We start from the raw sequence: 20825 nt of genomic DNA on the forward strand, positions 1-20825 counted from the left end.
ACCTTATGCCCATTTACAGAGGGACAGAGAGTGATTTGATATTGGTGGAAGAGACTTGGGGTGGGGGTACTTCAAGGAACCAGACCTTTTCTGGGACTATGGGGTCTCTGGATGGTTAATGCACTGGGCTGCTAACCAAAGGCTGACATTTCAATTCACCCCGAAGTTCCTCAGAAGAAAGATCTGTCCATATACTTCCCCCAAAATCAGTCTTTAAAACCCTACGGAACACAGGTCAATTCTGACACATCCGAGGTGAGAAAAATTCAATGGCACTGGAACCATTACTGTTTGCACAAGATCCTCTGGTGGCTTCAGGAAGCCAAAGCTCGCCAAACAATCCTCTAGTCAACCAAACCAAGCTCCCAACTAAAAAATATAGAAAAGTCTGCAGTGTGTGTTTGTTTTCTCCTCTTTCCTTTTCAGTGGCCAACTGTTAGCAGTTCCTAGGTACTCTCAGGAACATCGGAGGTAGTTTGATGCTGTAGCCTGGAATGATGGCATTTTGGAGACAAACCCAAATTCACTTTCCTATAATGTTTTCCAGATTGCTTTAATTAAAAAAAACTAGTCTTATATCCCAGCCAGAGTGTAAATCATGTGCATATTTAATATGAACTAGGAGGATTATGTATGAATATAGAACTGATCCAGGACAGTGTTCTTATGTTGTTAAGTTTATTACCAAAATCTCAGAGGTAGCATAACTAAATTTGAGTTTCTAGACTTGCATCAACTAGGAAGTCTTTCCAGAATCTTCTGGACCAGGGACTCCTGATTATAACAAAGGTTTTCACCCAGTTAAATATTTAAACTAAAAACAAACTCACTGCCATCAAGTCAAGGCCATCTCACAGTCACTGGATATGACAGGGTTGTTGCTATAGGAACAGAAAGCTTCGTCAGTCTTCTACAGGGCAGCTGGTGACTTCAAACTGCCCACTTTGCAGTGAGTCGCCCGGCATGGAACCAACCATATGGTTGAAGGGGAAAAAAATAATTTTTTTCCTAACCACTAATAAAGGCGTTTCACCAGCAGAGACGAGACACGAGAAGTGGCTCCTCTCCAGCTCGCCCTTCATCCGTGGCCCCAATGGTGCTTGTTGGTAACAGTGGTGCTGCAGCTGGCTCTGCAGCCCTGTGCCTGCCGGGTGGATTGGGGTTCTACCCCAGATACCGTGCTGGCTTTGAGGCCACCCTTCTGGTGCCTTGGGCATTTGGGCAGACTTCAGTCATGAAGAGTCAACCAGGAGGAAAACCTAGCTTCCAGCCAGCTATCCACTCCTAAGGTTCTCCATCTCTGTCTTTGGTAATTCTGACTTGAAGCCACAGACCTTGGCATTTTTGTAGCTTATTCCATAATTTCAGTTAAAGAGAGTTTTGTGTGTGGCTGTGGCTGTGTGAGGTGATTAAGGGTGAGTGTTTTATTCTATTTCCCGAATTGTGCTGTGTTTTTAAGAATTAGAGTTTGTTAAAGCAGTCGTTTGTTTGGATTACATGTTTTCAAATGCTTCCAGGTTATTTTGCATAAGGGAGAAGCATGAATGTGCTAGTTAGCTGGTGCTTTTGCTTTCTGAAGCAGTCTTAGATGATAATACATTTAGAGCTGAGCAAGCCAAGACCACTATAGGGAATAAGGCACCTAGCTTTGGTTTTTATCAAGGGAGGAGTTGTATTAAGCCGCGTACATACAGAACACACCATTCTCATTCTCCGCTTTATAATCAGTATCATCTTCTAGATATTTTGTCATTTTTTCCAAAAGCTTCCTATTGATTCCCCTAAAGTATGCATTGTGTAATTCTATCATTGTTAAAATACATGGTTCCTTTATTTCTTTTTCTAAAAGAAAGGTGCCTTCTCACATTTAAGAATCAACGTAAAGAGCTATCGGGAGTGTGTTAACATACCACATGGCTTATTAAGTACAAATATGCTTTTTCCTTTTATTTTTTGCTGCCTCAGCAGCAACAAAGCCTCATTAAGTTCAAATGTGCTCCTGATAACACTAGTAAATCATTTCCCTACAGTTTCAGTGTAAAATGTGTCCATTATAATAATGACTTAATAAAGAGAATTTTAGCATTATTCATAACTTGATGGAAGTGAATTGGGAACTTTTGAGACCTATGTGTTGGAGTCATTAAAATGCTGTCCAGCAAAGTACAAAGCAGGCTCAGTAAAAGGGTCCATCTTTCCCATTTGCTCTCAAAAGATGCACCAACACGTGGTCAATTCAACAAGTTCTTCACTGATTGCCTTCTACATATTGGTTCTGTGCTGTGGGAACTATAAAGAGAAATTGAAAATGATCACTACCATTAAAATCATGACATTAGAGAAAATAGGAATAGATATAAGTAATAGAGTGACAGGAATACAAACAAAATATAATAAAATTACAGGTAATAATAAATTCTAAATGTATGAATTATGGAAGGCATTACGAAGAAATATAATTTTCTGGTGGATTTTTAAGATATGGTTATTGATATTATGGTTATTGATTTTGTGAAGAAGCAAAATGTTAGATTTAAATGTGTCTAATGGCTAAGCAGCAGCAAGAGTTGAGAATTAAGAAAAAATCACTGACAGTTGGCTAAGCTGATTGGGCAATAAAGGCCAGACAAACCGATTGATCTCAAGTATTGAGGACTTTTTATGTTATGTTTGGAAGGATTGGGCTTTTCTTTTTTCTGGAAGCAGTGAGAAGATGTAAAATTGTGCGCATAGCTTTCTTTTGCTTTTTAAAATCATGCAAGTAATATAAGAGCATCTATATTTTTAAAAGAAAGCTGTGATGAAACACATGGATAAAAAATGATAAAGTGATCGGTGTAAAGGAATTACTTCCCCCCCTCCCCCAGTAATCTGAATGAGAACCCAGACTCTAAAAGGGTGGTTTTGAGAACTTGAACTAACAGTGGTCAGGAGGGAAAGGGCGAAACCTCGAGAAGTGCCTTTTGGAAATGAAATGGCTGGGACCTAGGCAAGGATATCAAGGATCCCTGTTCTCAGACCGATCGACAGCCGTGGCAATCCCATGGGGCAGAATTGGATTGATGGCCGAGCGTGTGGGTTGTTGAGTTTAGAGAAGAGCATCGTGCTTCTTCACAGAGGAAGATTGACACTGACGGCAACAGTGGGCTCAACCATAGCCAGGGAAATGGCCTCACAAAAGGCTGGTGGCCTGACTTCCTTTCTGCCTGGACCTAAAAATAGGGAGGCAGAAAAAAATCAGTAGAGACTCCAGGGGAGAAATGGGTCCACAGGTCTACATTTATTACTTTTCTAACCGAATCGTCTCTTTGAAACCTGATTGCAAACTTTACCTTCTACTGTGCTAACCCGCTACAAAATAAAACAAACCCATTGCCATTAAGTCAATTCAACTGCACAGCGACTGTGGGGTGAATAAGAAATGGCCCATGGAGCTTCCAAGGCTGAAATCTTTATGGGAGCAGACAACCTCATCTTTCTGCTGTGGAACGGTTGGTGGATTCGAACCACCAGTCTTTGGTTAGCAGCCCAGTGAGTACCCAGGGCTACTTCCATAACAGATAATAGCACATTAATTCCCTCGCATATTCTGGCAAAACAATTCACGCATTCATTTATATTTTGCACATATTGGACATTCTCTGTTTTGCAGGGTCTTGTGCTAGCTGAGTTTTTTAATTGGAGAGGTATTTATTCAAAAAGGCAGTGTCGTGGATTGACTAATATTAATCATAAATTAGTTCATATAATTGAGTCTAAAATATAATGGTGGTAGATGATCTTACAAGGAAATAAAAGCTACCTTAACAAAGGCACCTCTGAGGAGTTTCTCCCAGAATGGAAGACCTAGGCTGAGACACCATGGTCATCTTCAATTTAATGAACAAAGGAATGTCACACAGGGATTAGAAAGGAAAACAAACTTGCCTTTCTTGGAGGTGGAGTTGAACAAGTAGGAAAACAATTCATATCCCTTTCCTGGGGATATTTTGATTTCTTTCCTTTCACTGATTTCACCTGCTTTAGGAAGTGTGCTGTGGATGGTGTTGCACCAACGCTCCATGCTTGAAAAGGAAAGTACCCATTGTTGCAGCAGGCATCCCCCCTATCTGCTCCCATTTCACTTTATTTTCTTCCTGAGTTACGACTCACAGAGAGGAATGTATCTACAGGATGCTGGATTGATTGCTCTCCTGTCTCTCGCCAGATTCTACTTCCCTGAATCCCAGCTCTGCTTTGAATACACTAGTTCTGTAACAAATTAGGGCATTTGTAAACTACAGGCTGTTTCATATGCTCATGACCTTGCAGGATCAAGTCAAAGTGCCTCCTCCTCCAGCCCCCAGATAAACATTGGCCTTGATTTACAACTGGAAATTCTTAAACGTTGACCCTTCAAACCCCCAAAACATTGTAAATCAAATAGGAAAGAGTTCACGCTACTGGTGGGTTTTTCTTAAATTGCAAACTACTGATTCCCTTGAAGTTCTCTTTTTCCTTTAAAGTTAAAAGATCACATTTTCAGATACCCCTGGATATTACATTTTAATTTAAGGAATCTATAACTAAATTAAGTTTGTATCCCAAGTGCCAAGTTAAAGTATTTAACTGGTCTTAATGGCCTAGACTAAACCAATGTGGTATAAAAGTTACATGTGATCAAAAAAGAAATTAAAAGTGAATGTCTTATTATTTTTGGAGAAAGTCTGTTTTATATAACATATTTCTACACTGGTAGTAAATTGGAATTAGAGACCAAAAAAATTGGGGGGGGGGGTAAGTGTTTTCTTCATCTTTCTCTTAGACAGAGTTTAGCCTAAATCCTAAAATTTCCCCAGTATTGTGTGAGAAAAAGGACACTGATTACAAAGATACTCTGGTGTTTATGAAATCTTCCATTTGGTAGGAATGCCTTTAAGACAGAGAATAGGACTGAGAAAAGCCTAAAGAGATTCCTGCCGAGAATCAGAGGGAGTCGCACAAGGCCAGTCGCCCAGCTATTTCCCCTAGTGGGAAATAAGATGCCAGGACCCCCGCCTCCTGTTGACTCTGCTAAAGTGGAAGCTGGCGCAGGCATTAAAATCGCACCGGATATCAGGAATGGAATGATGAGCCGACAGTTGGCTTTTGTTTGCATGTTCTCATGCAGCCCTGACCCCTAACGTTCTCAACCCCCAGCGTGAAGGACCACAACTAGCATTTATCCAGCATGTAACATGTAACAGCAGACTCATAAGGCTAGCTTTCTCTTAATGAAGGCGCCCCGGTGGCAAGGAGCTCGGATGCTGGTGGAACGGTGGACGGTTCAAAGCCACAGTCACTCCCTGGGTGAGGAGGTGTGGCATCGACACGGGTCACGTAATAGCTTTGGAAACACCATGGGACAGTCCTTCGGATGGAGTAGGCTCAATGGCAATGAACTTGGCTTTGATGATCTCCCAATGAATGGGTGATTTCTGTTGTTTATTTTCTACCCACAGCAACAATGGGTGCTTTTTAAGAATGAAACTGATCTTCTCTTAGCTATTCAAGACGTTTCCTCGTCCGCTCAAGCTGTTCATGAGCACCTTGTGCTCAAGTTGCAGGCCGTGATATGTGCGTTTTAGGTTGCTTGCTAGCAGTGGAACTGTGACGTGGCAGCCAACCTGTGTGGCCCCAACCGACTTTCTGTTTTGATGACTTTCTGAAAGATTTGAGAGGCGTGCATCTCGAAGGTTTGATTGCAGCAGCCCCCCTCCCCCCCCAACCTCCCTTCCTTCCTCCACAAGGCTTCAAACTAGCCGTGAGTGCCTTGGTTTCTGTTGTATCCACCGGAACCTTCTGTGGGCCAGGTTTCCGTTTGGAAAAGAGTAGTCATCACAGTGTTGGAGTTGAACCATCATGAAAATAACTGCTTCAGTCGTGCTTTCTGGGGTTTCCTGGCTGGGGTTACCTTACACTCCCCGTGTGGCATTTGGATATACAGTGTCTTATAATCTGGGCTTCTCCTTACAGTGCCAGAAGATCGTCTCCTTCCCCATAAACCAGACCCGGAAGCCTCTCTGAGCGAACCTGGTAAATAGATTATTTTATTTTCCAAACCTCAAAGTGTACTTAAATGAATTATCCTTGAAACATATATTTTAATGGTTGTGATATTGAAGAAGACTGGAGGAAATGATGGATCTATAATGTATATTCCTTTGGTGGGGCTTTAATCGTACAATATGATATGTTTTCTTGATTAATATAAGGAGAATGGTCTATAATTTGTTTTCTCCAGAAATGCATTTGCTGAATGAGAGATCATGTATTAATTATAAGATATAATTATTAACCGAGCTAACCATTTTCACCTTTGCTGAAAATGTAAATGTAGCTAGTCAGCTGTCATTATAAATGTTGTATAGTTTTAATACAAAATTTGGATACTGCTGAAAAATTGTTCTCAAAACAACAGTGCATGAGAATCTTAAAGTTTGTGCTAAACTGAGTTCTCTGTGCAACAGACTTTCTTCACAGTTTTAGTGGTTGTTAGAGACTGTGTCCATGGTCAAATGAATGTGTCTATAAGTGCAGAAACCAGATTGTAAATCCATAATTCTTTCTTTCATTTGCTTTTGGCCTAGTCCTGCAACCCGCTACCTATAGAATCGATCCACCAAAGACAACAATAGGTAATTGTTTTCCCAAACTGACTGAGTCTCATTTTTTTGTTCCCTTTGTACTCATGTAGTAAGCCTTTCTCATACGATCGTATGGAGACATCATCTCTTCTCAATCCACTTCATCGTTTTATTCTCTCACTTACTCTCTGTTTGGGGTTCTTTTTGCCGTTGAAGACTTGGCACTGCCTCCTTATGTTAATTGCTCCGAAGCAGGAAAGCAATGGTTCACAGCTAGAAAGAAAGACTGTTTTCTGAATACTGAGACAGCTCAGCACTGGGTCTATCTTCACCTACCTCATTTTGGCACCATGTTGAAAATGATCCCACATTATTCATGTCCTTCTAGTTAAATTTTTTTTTCTGCCAGGTCAGTGGTTCTCAACTCTAGTGTTCTGTTTACATGTTGGCGTGTTACAAGTGTCAAAGATGCTGCAAGTTCTGCCTTCTTGCTATCGGTTAAAATTCTAAAATTTGCCAGTGATTTATATTTTCAAATAAACTTCAGAAGATCCAAGAACCAACCCTATACAAATGTTATTCTCATACTAAAATATGCTCCCTTAGCTGAGAGACAGAAGGATGGAATAACGGTTAACACACCAGGACTGCATCTAACGCATGTTCCTTCCCAGTGGGGTGTGCTTATGGAGCGTGCCAGCCATAGAATGTCCTTGATGAGGTGTCCTGGTGGAGAAACAGCTGAGAACCATTATTCTCACACTCCACGCTCGTTTTCCTAACATTTCTCTCTACATGGTTTTCCTCCGTGACTCACTTTATTGTTTTGTCTTGTGGGTTTTCTCTTTCGCATGCGGGCATTTCGTGGAATGCCCACCTGGTCTGGCGCTGGCTTCTGAATCTAGTAGTTCACACCTTGCTGCTTTTCTTTTCAGCTTCTGTCGAGACTCGGGGCAGCCCTTTTAGACCCATGGCTTCACCTAGTCCCGGTCAACAGGAGCCACAAGCCACTCAGGGTAATGTTTTGTTTTATTATTTCAGTCAATGAGGGACTTTAAGGGACCTTATAGAGATTTCCCATAAAATGGTTAACTGCACATTCTGTTCATGTGCTGTCTCCAGTCAAATGTCTTTGTCCCCATTATGAGACAGGTGCTTACCGTTTGATGCTTTCACAACGACTGTGTGGGCCAGCTATTGTACAGTCTGAAACGAACATGTTTTTACACGAGATTTTGACTGAATCCTAAGTATTCTAAAAGGAAAACATTACTTGCAAAGTATGTAAATGCTGTGTTTGGCGTTCCTTTTGAGCTCCGTTGGAACTGTGTTTGGGGAGGAGACCAGGGAATCAGTCATTGAGAACTTACTGAGCTGGGTGCTAAGTGCAATATTAAGAAATGAGAATTCTAAAACAAAATTCTCGTCAAGGGAGAGTTCTCATTCCAAACACCTCCCCGTGATGACAGGAGCGAGTGACAATAATTATTTTTCTGACTCAGCCAAAGTGCGGCGTATAGTTTTTATTTAAATCATACAAAACTTCTGTGTGTTAGGTTCTCTCGCTTGCTCCATTCGAATGAGTGGAAGACTGAGGAAAAAAGACGTTGAGCAATTTGACCCGGGGCACGCAATTAGTATCAGAGCCAGGGTTGGAATTCCGACACTTTTATCTCTGTCTACAACAATCTCCAATACAGTGAGTGTGGCAGAGACGGTCACCAGATGGTGAGCAAAGAGAGTGCTTGGGGCAGCAAGGACGCCGCACAGTGGATGGGACATTTGCATGAGGAGTTGGAGTGAGAATTGAAGGTTCACAAATGCAAAAGACAGGATAGGGAAGAGGCAGGGAATGGCGGCCAGACTAATCGGATGAGCTCATGGGTTTCCTGGAGAAACCAGGATGGATGAAATCAGGCAAGTGAGTTAGGATGAGCTTCTTAGGTTTTGGAGTTCAGAAGGAACTTGTTCCAAGTGTGGAAAACCTGTTTACCTGACTCGGTTGAAAATGAACCAGAAAACAAGAATCCTAGGCTTAAGTGTATTCATTTCTCTATCCTGTCCATGGTACAACCCATAAGGTTATGATTAAATCAGTGTCTGTACCTTCTTCCTTTCATCCTGCTTCAAATAAAGCCCTTCTTTGTATTTCTCTGATGAAATAAAGTTATGGATCCTATTTAAAATGACGTTTTCTTAAGGAAATTCAATTTACAATTGAATTCAATACTCAATGTACAGTTAAAGGCACAAACACACCTTAGTGAATGAGTGATTACTGCTCATCCGTTCTAATGTGGATCTGCAAAGTCAACACACCCTTGATGACAAAATCAAAAGTCCTTTTCAAGAAACTAAAAAACATCCAATTTCTGCTCTCTATATTTTTAATATCTCTTAATTTATATAAGCAAGAGCTATGACTTGTCAACTGTCAAAATCGTTTATGTTGTGAGCAGAATCAAGAGTATAAAACAGAGCAGCAGAATATTACCGCATGTTCGGAGCACCAAGTATTTCTTTGGGTCCAGTATGTGCACAATGTAATTTTCCATATCTGTGTGGTCTCATGCTTTCAGGGTAATATGGGGATGAAAGTAATTTTTTACCAGGTAAAATGTGTCCTGTGTCAACAATAGGAACATGGAGATGTTTTCACACAAGGAACATGGAATATTTGTTGCTGTCTGATGTAAATACACCTTTTTCATGTGTTTTAAATCCTTAAGCTCATCTAAGTTCTTTGTGAACTTTTGGGATCGGGAAGGGAGAAATGGAGATGATAGCACATCAAGACAGCTAGGGGCGTTCATAGTGCAATTGCATCTAAGTATACTTTTGTTATTAGGTGACTTTGGTAGGTCTGACTCACCGCGCCCCTGTGTACAACAGAACAAAACCCTGCCCACCCCACCACCATCCCCACAGGTACTAGTATGTTTCAGCCCATTGCTGTAGGCGCTGCATTGATCCCCACGAATGAGTCGTCCTCACTTTCACTGAACTAGTCCTTCCTGATAGCATGCCCAAAATACAAGAGATGAAGTCCGGTCATCCGCACTTACAAGGAGCATTCTGGTTGTACTTCTTCCGAGACAGGTTTGCTGGTTCTTCTGGCAGTCCATGGTGCTTTCAATATCCTTCACCAACACCATAATTCAAATGCTATCGATTCTTCCTTGGTCGTCCCTATTCCTTGCCCAGCTTTCGCATGTATACGAGGTGATTATAAGTCGGTCGGACACACCTTAGTCCTCAAAGTGCCATCTTTTTCTCCAACACAAGAGAAGGTCTTTTGCAGCTGATTTGGCCGACGCAGTATGTCTTCTGAGCTCTTGACTGCTGCTCCCATCAGCACTGATGATGAATCCAAATAGAATGAAATCCTTGACAGTGTCAATCTCCTCTCTGTTTATCTTGATATCTATTGGTTCGATAGGGAGGATTTTTAATCTCTCTGGGTTGAAGTGTGATCCATACCAAAGGCTGTCCTCTCTCAGCTCCATCAGTAAAGGATTCGAACAAGGTGTGGTCCCTGCATATCACAGGTGGTTAATGAGTCTTCCTCCATCCTGATGCCACAGTCAGCATCCATAGTCCAGCCTCTCTCACCATTTGCTCAGCATGCAGGTTGAAGAAGTATGGTGCAAAGGTCCAACCTGACACACATCTCTCCAGAATTTAGACCATGTTTAAAATATGGGGAGAGACATGTTGACCTATCCTTTTTTATGTCAAGAATAATATGTCATTTTTCTAATCCAGTAACTGCCTCTTGGTGTGTGTACAGGTTCTGAATGAGCACAAAGAGGTGAACATAATAATTATGAAAATATTTTTCATACACAGAAAATATAATCAATATACAATAAATCAAGTCATTATAATGTTTCATATGTTGAAAGGCAATTTGTCTTTTTATCATTAGATGGGGAAGAATCAAGCATGATTTTTTTGACAAGTTTCCAGATAATTATTTAAAACAAGCCATCTTATTGTGCTTTTCCCCAGCAGAACCGGACCAATCTACCCAAGAACACTTCACAACTAAGATTCCACGAACACCTTATTTGACAAGGACGACGCAGGGTGAGACTACTTTCCTACCTCTGAACACTAACTTTTCCTTATTTGTTTTCAATCGGAAAGACGGTTTCTTTTCAGAATGTAAATTTCCATTATTTCATCGATGCACCACATCAGCCAAACCTGAATACTTAAAATAAGTGTTTGCTGAATGTCGAGACGACATATTCTTTCGTTAGAACTTACTGTTGAATGTGTGATCACCTGCGTAATGCTAAAAGCTAAAAATAGAAGCTCTCGTCTTTTATCACAACATCTGCTTCACACATTTGACATCTGATAAATGAAAGGTTTCATGAACTTTCCCCTCCTTCCTACCCTCCTCATTGGGAGAAAGATGGCGCTCTCTACTCCCATCAGCAGTTGCAGTTCGGAAAACTCACAGGGGCCGTGCCCCCCTGTCCTACAGGGTTGCTAGGAGGTACCATTAACGAGATGCATTAACGAGATGGCAGTGAGCCACAACAGAGCCCTCCCTCTCCCCCTGTCTCCTCTGCTTCAGGTCAACACACGCTGATCTGGGGTCTGGGCATTCCTGTGTGGAGAAAGCAGTCCACACTCACCTGCTGATCAACTGAGCGGGAGTACAGGCCCACCCAGAAGTGGGCTCGTGTCCTACTGCTGACAATCAGCCAATGAAAGCCCTGTGGGCACTGTTTGACTCTGGCATGGGTTGGGTTGCCTTGAGTCTGTATTGACCTCATGCCTTGAGTCTGTTATTGTAGCTCAGGAAAGAAACTATTAAGAAAAATGTTTGTTTGGGCATTTGTCCAGGTTGACTAGAGAAACAAAGCCAGAGACATTCCTTTGTGTGTGAGAGAACTTTATATCAAGGAGCAATTGTGCATTAAGAAAATATCCCATCCAAGTCCAGATCAAGTCCATAAATCTGATATTACCACATATGCCAATACTAGTTCATAAATTCCTCTTTAGACTCACACAGCAGATGCAATGATGCTGAATGCAGGAAGATCACAGGCCAGTCGGTGGAAAGTCTTGTGGATCCAGTGGTGGTGGAAGCATCTCAGTGCTGGCATGGGTCTTCACCTGGCTCCTCCAGTCCCAGGGCTCTGGATGTATCAGTGTAGTTCCATGTGGCCTGTCAGCAGGAAGACAAAGCAGAGAGAGTCTCCCCCCTCTAGGGAGGAATACAGGAGTTCCCAGAATCCTCAGGGGAAGGCCGGGCCCCCACGGAGGCCTCCTTGGCTCTGGCCTGATTGACAGGCTAGATTCCACCCCTTTGCAAGTTGAAAGGAGATTATGTAACTGACACAGTTTGTATAAGCGACCACGGTAGCTAGGTGTTCTCCGGGATTTCCTACTTTTCTTTCTACTTTAGGATTCCCTAATTTTGGGGAGAGTCAACTCAAGGGCACTAGCAGTACCACCACAATGATTTCTACCAAGTGAGTTCACCTACATACGCTGTGCATGACATCTTTAGGTTTTCAGAATCCTTCTCTCGTATTTTTCCTCTCCGGCTTGCGTGGACATTGGAATGTTCACCTGCTCTCTGAGAGAATTATTCTTGCGGCTGTATTACAGGAGGAACACTTCAATTATCTTACTTTGAGTTCAAAATCTCTACTGCCTAGGGAATTTTTCATGAAAACTAAGAACATTGATATTCAGTTGTATTATGAAATATAGTGTCATTAAGGTATTGCTATTATTTGAATTTTCAATCTAAAATTAAGTTCCACAGTCTCTATAGTTCTGTAACAGCCATCACACCATTAGAAGATAACGATTTAGCGGTCTTTCATCCATGATTACACTAGCTCTTTGCACATTTCATGATATTTGGCTTTGTCTTCCTGAGATGCCCTTGAAATTTTCTATTCAGCATTTTGACTTCATCAATTCTTTCATTTGTCTTAGTTACTATATGATCAAGAGAAAGTTTCTGAGTCTCATCTGACATCCACTTTGATCTTTTCTTTCTTTCTTGTGTTTTTATATTAAGGAAGGGTCTGAGCAGAGGCCAAAAGTCTGTCTACTACCTCGGTGTTTTGCCATATAAATATATGTACATAGGCCAATACTTCTATTTTTATGGATTAATGTGATTACATATGGACACCCCTATGCTCATGCCTCTATCCATAGCTTTGCTTCCTAGATCATTCCTCTGTTTCTTTGTACCTTCCTTTTTTTTTTTTTTACCCCACCATCACGCTCTCCCTCCTTGTGCCTCTAGTACTTCCTCTCAGCTAGATTGCTGTTGCACCAGCGCTCCCAGGATCTCTAGATCCACCTCGTTGTTGGTTTTTATTCCCTAGTTGTTCGCCTACCTGTGCTGCCATTTGCCCCGTGCACCTTTCCCCACTCCCTTCCCCATCCGAGTCCCCCTGGGACCATTGGTCCCATTGCTTTCTCCTCGAGCTTGCCTCCCATGCCTGTCTTGTGTAAGTAGGCATACCAACAATGGCACAGAGCTATCCAATAGGAAACAAACAGTTGATCAAAAAAGAGAGAGAGAGAGAGAGAAGAGAGAAGTAAGAGGGAGAAAAATAATCCCCAAACACAAAACAGAAATGAACAAAAAATTCCCAAACAGAAACAAAACAAAACAAATACAGAAAACACAACAACCACAGCAAAAAAAAAAAAACATGCTTGCTTCTGGGTCTGTCTGCTGACCTTTATGCCTGTCTCTCCGCTGGTCCTGGGGGAATTCCGAGAACTGTCCTTCCTGGCCTGAAATCTACTGGGGGGGGGGGTTGCTCTTTAGGGGCTTTGTGGCTTGGCTTTGCTCCCGTTACTGGTCTGTTGTGTTCCCTTCTTGGCTTGCCCCCTTTCCTATGTTTTCAATGACCTTTTGCTTCCTTTATGTATGTTTGTGATGTCCTCCCACAGCTCATCACGTCTTCTTGTCATTCGTGTGCAAGGTTTCAAATCTGCTCTTGAGAACTTCTTGAAATTCGGGTGGGATAGACTCAAGGTCGTCTTTGGGCTCTGGTAGACTTGTTTTGATCCGTTCAGCCTCAACCTGAACTGACAGATGGTCTGTTCCACAGCCAGCCTCTGTCCTGGTGTCAGGTGCTGATACCGAGCGTCTCCACCACCACCAATGTGATTGTTGCGTTTTCTATTCCATATGAGTTCTGTTTATATGAAGAACGTACTGAGATAAGTTTAAATTAGAAAAAGAACTTATATCAATCAAATAAATAGAATTTTAAGTGATTCTTTTTGTCATTGAGGCAATATTTAATCTAAATAAATATTGTTGAGAGTAGTATACTAAAAAATACCTTAACTTCTTAGTAATGGTCACTTACAAATATAAACGGAAGAAAAGTAATGTTTGTTATTAATAAAGCCTCCCATAGCCATTGCCAGTTTCAACAATTCACAACAGATGGTCAGTTTATATTATAGCCACACACCCATCACATTTTTAATGTTTATTTTTGTTATTTTTAAAAGTCTCTTTAGTCTCTGATTTAATGGAAAATAGCTAGTTCTCATAAGCAAACAATGTTTTGCAGAAAATTAATAAATAATTATAATAAATGGACACTTATTTAAACAACTATGTAAAGTTTGATTTTCAGGTGAGATAAAAGAGTTTCTATATTATGGATTTCAAAATTCAAGAGAAAAGATCGTAATTTCAGTGAAAATTAAGTACCAGTACTAGTACATATGTAATCTTTGTCAAATTCCTTCTGAATTATGTTTTTATTGGATGTAAGTTTCAAAGTGGATTGAATTTATATCAAGGACCTGATATTATTATATGAACAGCCAGTGTGTTTACAGATAGGTAGTGCTCGAGGATTTGAAGGTTACCATTGCATTTGGTTCTAATTTACCTTAGTTTACTGTGGAAGAAAGATGAGGCTGTCTGCTGCCAGAAAGATTTATAGTCTCGGAAACTGTGCATAAGGTCTCTATGAGTGGGCATGGACTTGCTGACAGTGAATTAGTGCTCACCCCAAAAGCTCTAAGTCTTTTCTGTGATTTAAAAGCAATCTGGCATTGCAATGGATTTATATGAAAAGCTGGAATAGATTAAATTTACAGGGACTCTTACCACCATCCCAAAGGAAAACATCTGCCCATCATCAACATACATTTTAACATTTGTGTAAATTAATTCTTATGACATCAGTACCTCTGTCCACTCTGGTTACTTGGTAAGGTCCATCTAAGTCAGCAGTTCTCAACCTGTGGGTCACGACCCTTTGGGGGGGGGGGGGTCGAACAACCCTTTCGCAGGGGTTGCCCGATTCATAACAGTAGCAAAATTACAGTTATGAAATAGCAACAGAAATAATTTATTTGGGAGGGGGTCACCAAATATAAGGAACTGTATTAAAGGCCTGCGGCATTAGGAAGGTTGAGAACCACTGATCTAAACCTATAGAGAATGTCAATATCAGTTTGCCGCTTCAGGCTGGAAGCAGGGCAAAAGTCTCCACATTACCATCTTTTCATTGGAAACGTATAAATGAGCTACATTATGACCTATTTCACAGGTGTATTTTTTTTATCTTGGAAGCCAGAGACATTGCTGATTTATGGTTATACGAATAACCACTCAAATGTGTAAACAAAGCCACTGAAATGTTGTAATGTAGGTAAGTTGTTTGCAAGAAAAAAATCCAGTCTTAGGTACAGCATTACCAACTAAGTGAGTGCAGGAGGCAACGTGACGTGCTGGGGAGGCAGGGGAGAGCAGGGGTGGGATGGATGAATTCCAGTAAGAATGCACATTTTAAAACTGTAGGAAGCAAAAAAATATCTCATCAGAGGTTCTCAGGAACTTGCTTGTTTACAAGGATTATTTATTTATGCATGTATTTATCTATTCAACAGGTCTTGGTTGGGAGCTCTCACTGTGTAGGTCGCTGGACCACGCAGGGGATAACAGGAGCAGGAAGTCAGGCCACCGGACGGCATGAGAACTTGTCTGTGTTCTTGCTCCATGTTATCTCTCTTTGGATGGTCAGGCGCTATCATTCCTAAAGCTTTACAGAATGGACAGGGTTGCATGTTTATTCATGTCAGGTTGATGAGCAGAGATGATTTTATATAAACCTACTGCCATCGAGTCGATTCCGACTCATCGTGACAATACAGGACAGAGTACAGCTGCCCCTGTGCCTTTTCCAAAGCTGTCAATCTTGACCTGAGCAGAAAGCCTCCTCTTGCTGGAGCTGCCTGCTCATGGCTAGCAGCCAGGGCTTTTCTGCCAGCACCACCGGGGTTTCACGACCTGAGCCAGTCTCACTGCCATCCAGTCGATTAGGACTCATGGTGAGACTGCGTATTTCTGCTCCTCTAATCTTGCCACCTTACAGTTATTTCTCATTTTGCCTTTGAGGTTGCTGGCTTTCTTTGGTGAAATATTGTTCCATGATGACAACTAATTGAGAGATGTGGATGGATAAGTGGATGATGGTTGGATGAGTAGCTAAATGGATACAATGATGATTGCGGGGGGTGGGTGGATATGTGATTCCCCTGCTCATCAACCTTCTAGCAAAGTGAATGCTATTGATAATCGTGAACCTAATACTAACGAATATTTAACATATGCTCTAAGTGGCCTACCTTACTCTACCTATGTGCACTTTCCATTTCCAGGCATCAAGGATTTTGCTTGTTTTATTTTCCTTTAGCCTGGATCCTGCGATGCATACCTGGAGTTTTCAGGACATTCCTTAGACTTCCACGCAGAGTGTACGAGTTGTTGCTCCCCAGGGTACTAAATCCCCCTTTTAGTGGGCTTCGGGGTCTGTTGTTAAATAGGAAATGTTTCTTGTGTTTCAGCACCACACAGACTGTACACTACTCCTATGAGGCCCAGAACACCCGACCGATCACAGATCAAACCTGGTAAGGTGTCACTTTTTGATGTACCCTGAATAACTGGAAAGTCTAGGGGCCTGTTAGGCAGTGTTGCGTTATAGCCAACTCAGTGCCCCGTGTACAAAGGTATGAAACTGCCTAGTCCTGGCCATCCCCACCATTGTCGCTTTCTTTGAGGGCCGTGTTGCAGCCACTGTGTCAATTCACCTCATCGAGGGTCCTCTTTTTTCACTGACCTTCTGTTTTTCCAAGCAGGATGTCCTTTTCTAGGGACCAGTTTCTCTTGATAACACGCCCAAGGGACATGAAGTGGAGTTTCACTAGCTTCCCTTCTAAGTGGCACTCTGGCTGTACTTCTTCCAAGACAGATGTGTTTGTTCTTCTGGTCAACCATGGTACTTTCAACAGTCTTCACCAGCACCAGAATCCAAATGCAACAATTCTTATTCCATCTTCCTGGCTCACAGCCTCGCTTTCACCTGCATAGTAGCTTACTGAGTCTCGAGACTACAAAGCTTATATCCAAATAACTAAATGCAGCAACGTTTACTATACTTACTAATTATAATAAAAAGCATACCAAAATTCTGAGGCTCAAAGAGACATTAATGAATCCAGAAAAGTAACAAGATTTGATCAAGAATTTTAAGGATTGTTGAATTCAGAAACTACAATGAAATTTCATCAAAGGACTTTGGGGATATGAAAGTATTTTCAAATTAGCTTTTGTGTGTGTTGCCGATATGCATTCATACACTTTTAATTTTCCATAAAAAGTATGGTGTTGGGCATATTTGTTGTTATTGTGGCCGGGTGCCTTTGACATGATTCTGACTCATGCCGACCCAATGGAGAACAGAAGGAACCCGCCTGGTCACGCCCCACCTTCACAACTCTTGCTGTTTGGGCCCCTTGTTGCAGCCACTGTGTCAGTCCTTTTCACAGAGCGTCCGTCTGTTAGTCTCCAACCCCCTGCTTTTCCCATCGCGAGATCCTTCTCCAGGGACTAGCCCTGCAAGGTCACATGTCCAAAATAAGTGAGACGAAGTCTCACCAGCCTTGCTTCTCAGGAGCATTCTGGCTGAACTTCCTTCAAGACAGATTTATATGTTCTTCTGGCGGTCCATGGTACTTGCAAGATTTTTTGCCAACACCCAAGGCACTAATTCTTTGCTCCTCATCATTCATTAGCCAACTTTCCATGGATGTGATAAGATTTGTTAAAATGCCATGGTTTGGGTCAGGCACACTTTAGTCCTTAAAGTGACACCTTTGCTTTGGACTTTTTGCAGCAGATTGGGCCAACCAATGCGCTATGTCATTTGATTCCTAGATTGCTGCTTCCAGGCACATTGGTTGTAGATCTAAGTAAAATGAAATCTTGGACAACTCCAATCTTTTCTTTGTCACAATAGTGTTTACGGGGCTAGTTGTGAGGACTTTTGCTTTCTTTATGTTGAGGTGTAATCCACATTGGTGACTGTAGTCTCTGATCTCATCAGTGCATGTGTCCAATTGTGTCATCTGCCTACAGCAGACTGATTACACATCTTCCTCTAACCCTGATGCTGTTTTCTGATTCACCTCATCCAGGGTTGGGGATTATTTGTCAGTGTGCAACATGATACACCCCTTACTGTGAATTTGTATTTGTCTTCGAAGAAAAGTAGTCATAAAGAGATGTTTGCCCCTAAAAGAACATTTCCCTAAAGAGCTACAACATATTTTATCCATTGTTAACTGTATAAATAAATCTGTCCTGGGAGATATTTTAAGTTCCCTAAATTCTGCAAACAAGATGCTAAGGGTCTCCCTCCCTGGGGCTTGTTTAGGGGGAAGTTAGCCTAGAGATGTTGATTTGGTTCATGTAAATTGCTCCTACACGAAAATCTGAGGAGGTCCAAACTCTTCTGGTGGCTTCTGACTGGGTTTTTGTTGTTGTTGTTTTCCTATGATTCTGAAAAATTTTCTTAAAGTTCTAAATGATAGCGCCTGCTAATAAATGAATGTTTTTATTGAACAACTCCCCATACACATGGAAGAAAGAACAAATTTGTCTTCTCTGCTTTATAAAATTTTTAAAAATCATTTTATTGAGGGCTCATGCACACTTATCACAATCCACACAAGTTTTATAAGAATCATCCAAAACGTAAAAGTAATTACATGTGGAAATACTTAATAAAGGACTACATTGCCATCAGACTTTGTTATATGATACGGGGTGAGAGCTTAATACATGGCTAGTGATATCAAACATCTCTTCAAGATGATACGATAACAACAATGACACACTTTGATTGACTGTTTACTGTGGTGCCCAGTGAGGTACAGCAAAGGAAACTAAGAAGCTCAAAAGGAAATTCGTTTCTAAACAATCTGGTTGCAGGACTTGCATTCTGAATCAAAATACACTTAGCTTTTATTTAAAGTATATCCAAAATGGAGGATAAAATACATGACTTAATAAAGTTTGGGGTAATCTTATGACTCTACAGAGGGTACCTTCAAATACTTGTAGCCTCGTCTTGTGCTCAGTACTAGCCTTGTACAGAACGATCATGAAGGAACATCTCTACCTAGAGAAACCGGAGGGGAAAGTGACGGTTTACAAATCCAGGTCTTGATAAGTAAATATACTTCGCATTTTGGTTTTCATGAAGCGTATGTAACCCTACTTTTTCTGCAGTTCCATTTTGGAGTATGATCACTTTGAATTATAACATCCTCGCCAGTTTCTTTTTCTTTTTCTTCAAGTCAGGTAACAAAGCCGAGAGTTAACAAACAGTAGAAGTTCAAGTCTCCATTTCCAAATGCAAATGTATGAGTTTTATGCCAGAATTCCATTTCCTATATTGTAAATGATAATTTTCAGTAAGATATAGTTTGCTTTTCATCCCAAGAAAAGGACTTGCCATTCTCTGATGAGTTTTTTGTTTTCCAGGTTTTGATGAGAAAATATCTGAATGACTTATTTTCCATTTGATTGTAGCTATGAATCGAACCATTGCAAAGCCTAGACCTAAACCCAGTGGGATACCCAAAGGGAATGGAGTAAGAACAGGTAATCTTTGCTAATTTATTTCCTTTTTGTTCCTATCAAACTAACAAATATAATTATCTAGTCTCTACAATGCTGTTGAATTCACACTTCAATTTATCTTTCACCACTTGGATAAATTTCTTAGTAGAATTGAAATTGAAAGCAGTAATTGAAAACTTCACGTGGTTATGAAAACACTAAAGAAGAATTTTTTTACTTTTCAAAACCTAATCTACCACATCAAATCTTGTTTATTTTTGGAGGGGGGTTATTTCTTTAATATTCTGATTAAATTTAAATTTTCTAACCAAAAATAATTCAAAATAGCTTCTTTCCCTAATTTCAAAACCCTTTCATACAGAGGTTCAATCTTTGTAACTATAATTGCTTGGCTTTCAAATTGTAACTTCACGAGGACCATTGAAATTTTTCCCAAAAAGTTTATATTTGTTAGCAATCTTGAATGCAATTGTTATACAAGAAGAAAGTAGGAATTATTTTCTCTAGTTACAGTCCTGTTACTGTTCCCATGGCCTTCAGTGATCCAATTAGGTGTGAAATTAAATATCAGCTAGATAACCAGGACATTGGTCTGATCAATGTGTAAACACTAAACTCACCAAGTGAGTAAATCGTAGTCATTGCATTCATTTCTCACGGGGTTACACCTTTCCTTTGAAGTAATTTTTAAATAATATGAACCCAATTCTAGTGAAAAATATATGTGAATAATGCCTAAAGATATTTATCCTAAAAATAATTTGGATTTGTTTTAGAATGTGGTTTTTGGAGTTTGACTTGATCATTATAGTATCTGAAGTTCTAGGAATTCACCTCTCTTCAAACCAAATAATGAGGCCAGTACTACAAATTCCTGACTCCTGAAAAGCAAGAAATCACTCCAGTTCCATCTGGGCTTAGCCGCTCCTTTTACTCTTCCCAATTGTAGGATTAAGCATTGCATAGTTTCTGATTATCATAAGCAATCTGTCTCTACAGAGAGCCAACCACTTTCCCTAAGATACTCTAAGGGGAAAATAAGTATGTACAATGTTTCTAATATTCAAAGCAAGTCCCTGGAATTTGAGAGTAAAGAGAGAAGAAAATATTGAGATGTCTACAAAGGAAATGAAAGAACAAGAAAACTTAAAAGCCATTAAGCTTCAAAGTATTAGCACTGATCTCTAGAAAAATGCTAATCCTTCACAGAACAAATAGAAACATGATTCAACTTTAGTCTATCAGCTATATAAACATTTTCCCAG

General features: G+C 40.7%; 1 protein-coding gene across 7 annotated transcripts in view; it reads left to right on the forward strand.

Moving 5' to 3' along the window:
• ABI3BP (ABI family member 3 binding protein) overlaps nucleotides 1-20825 on the forward strand; it is a 252621-nt gene that overhangs the window by 190446 nt on the left and 41350 nt on the right. For 6 of the 7 annotated variants that reach the window (XM_075542610.1, XM_075542615.1, XM_075542612.1 and 3 more), the window contains 6 exons: nucleotides 5995-6054; nucleotides 6609-6656; nucleotides 7541-7621; nucleotides 10617-10694; nucleotides 16479-16544; nucleotides 19510-19581. In XM_075542610.1, the coding sequence (XP_075398725.1) occupies nucleotides 5995-6054; nucleotides 6609-6656; nucleotides 7541-7621; nucleotides 10617-10694; nucleotides 16479-16544; nucleotides 19510-19581 (405 nt within the window). The remainder of the gene's footprint in view (nucleotides 1-5994; nucleotides 6055-6608; nucleotides 6657-7540; nucleotides 7622-10616; nucleotides 10695-16478; nucleotides 16545-19509; nucleotides 19582-20825) is intronic. The other variant, XM_075542611.1, reaches the window with a different exon arrangement.

This window comes from Tenrec ecaudatus, chromosome 2 (genome assembly GCF_050624435.1).
Source record: "Tenrec ecaudatus isolate mTenEca1 chromosome 2, mTenEca1.hap1, whole genome shotgun sequence".
NCBI classification, from domain to species: Eukaryota; Metazoa; Chordata; class Mammalia; order Afrosoricida; family Tenrecidae; genus Tenrec; species Tenrec ecaudatus.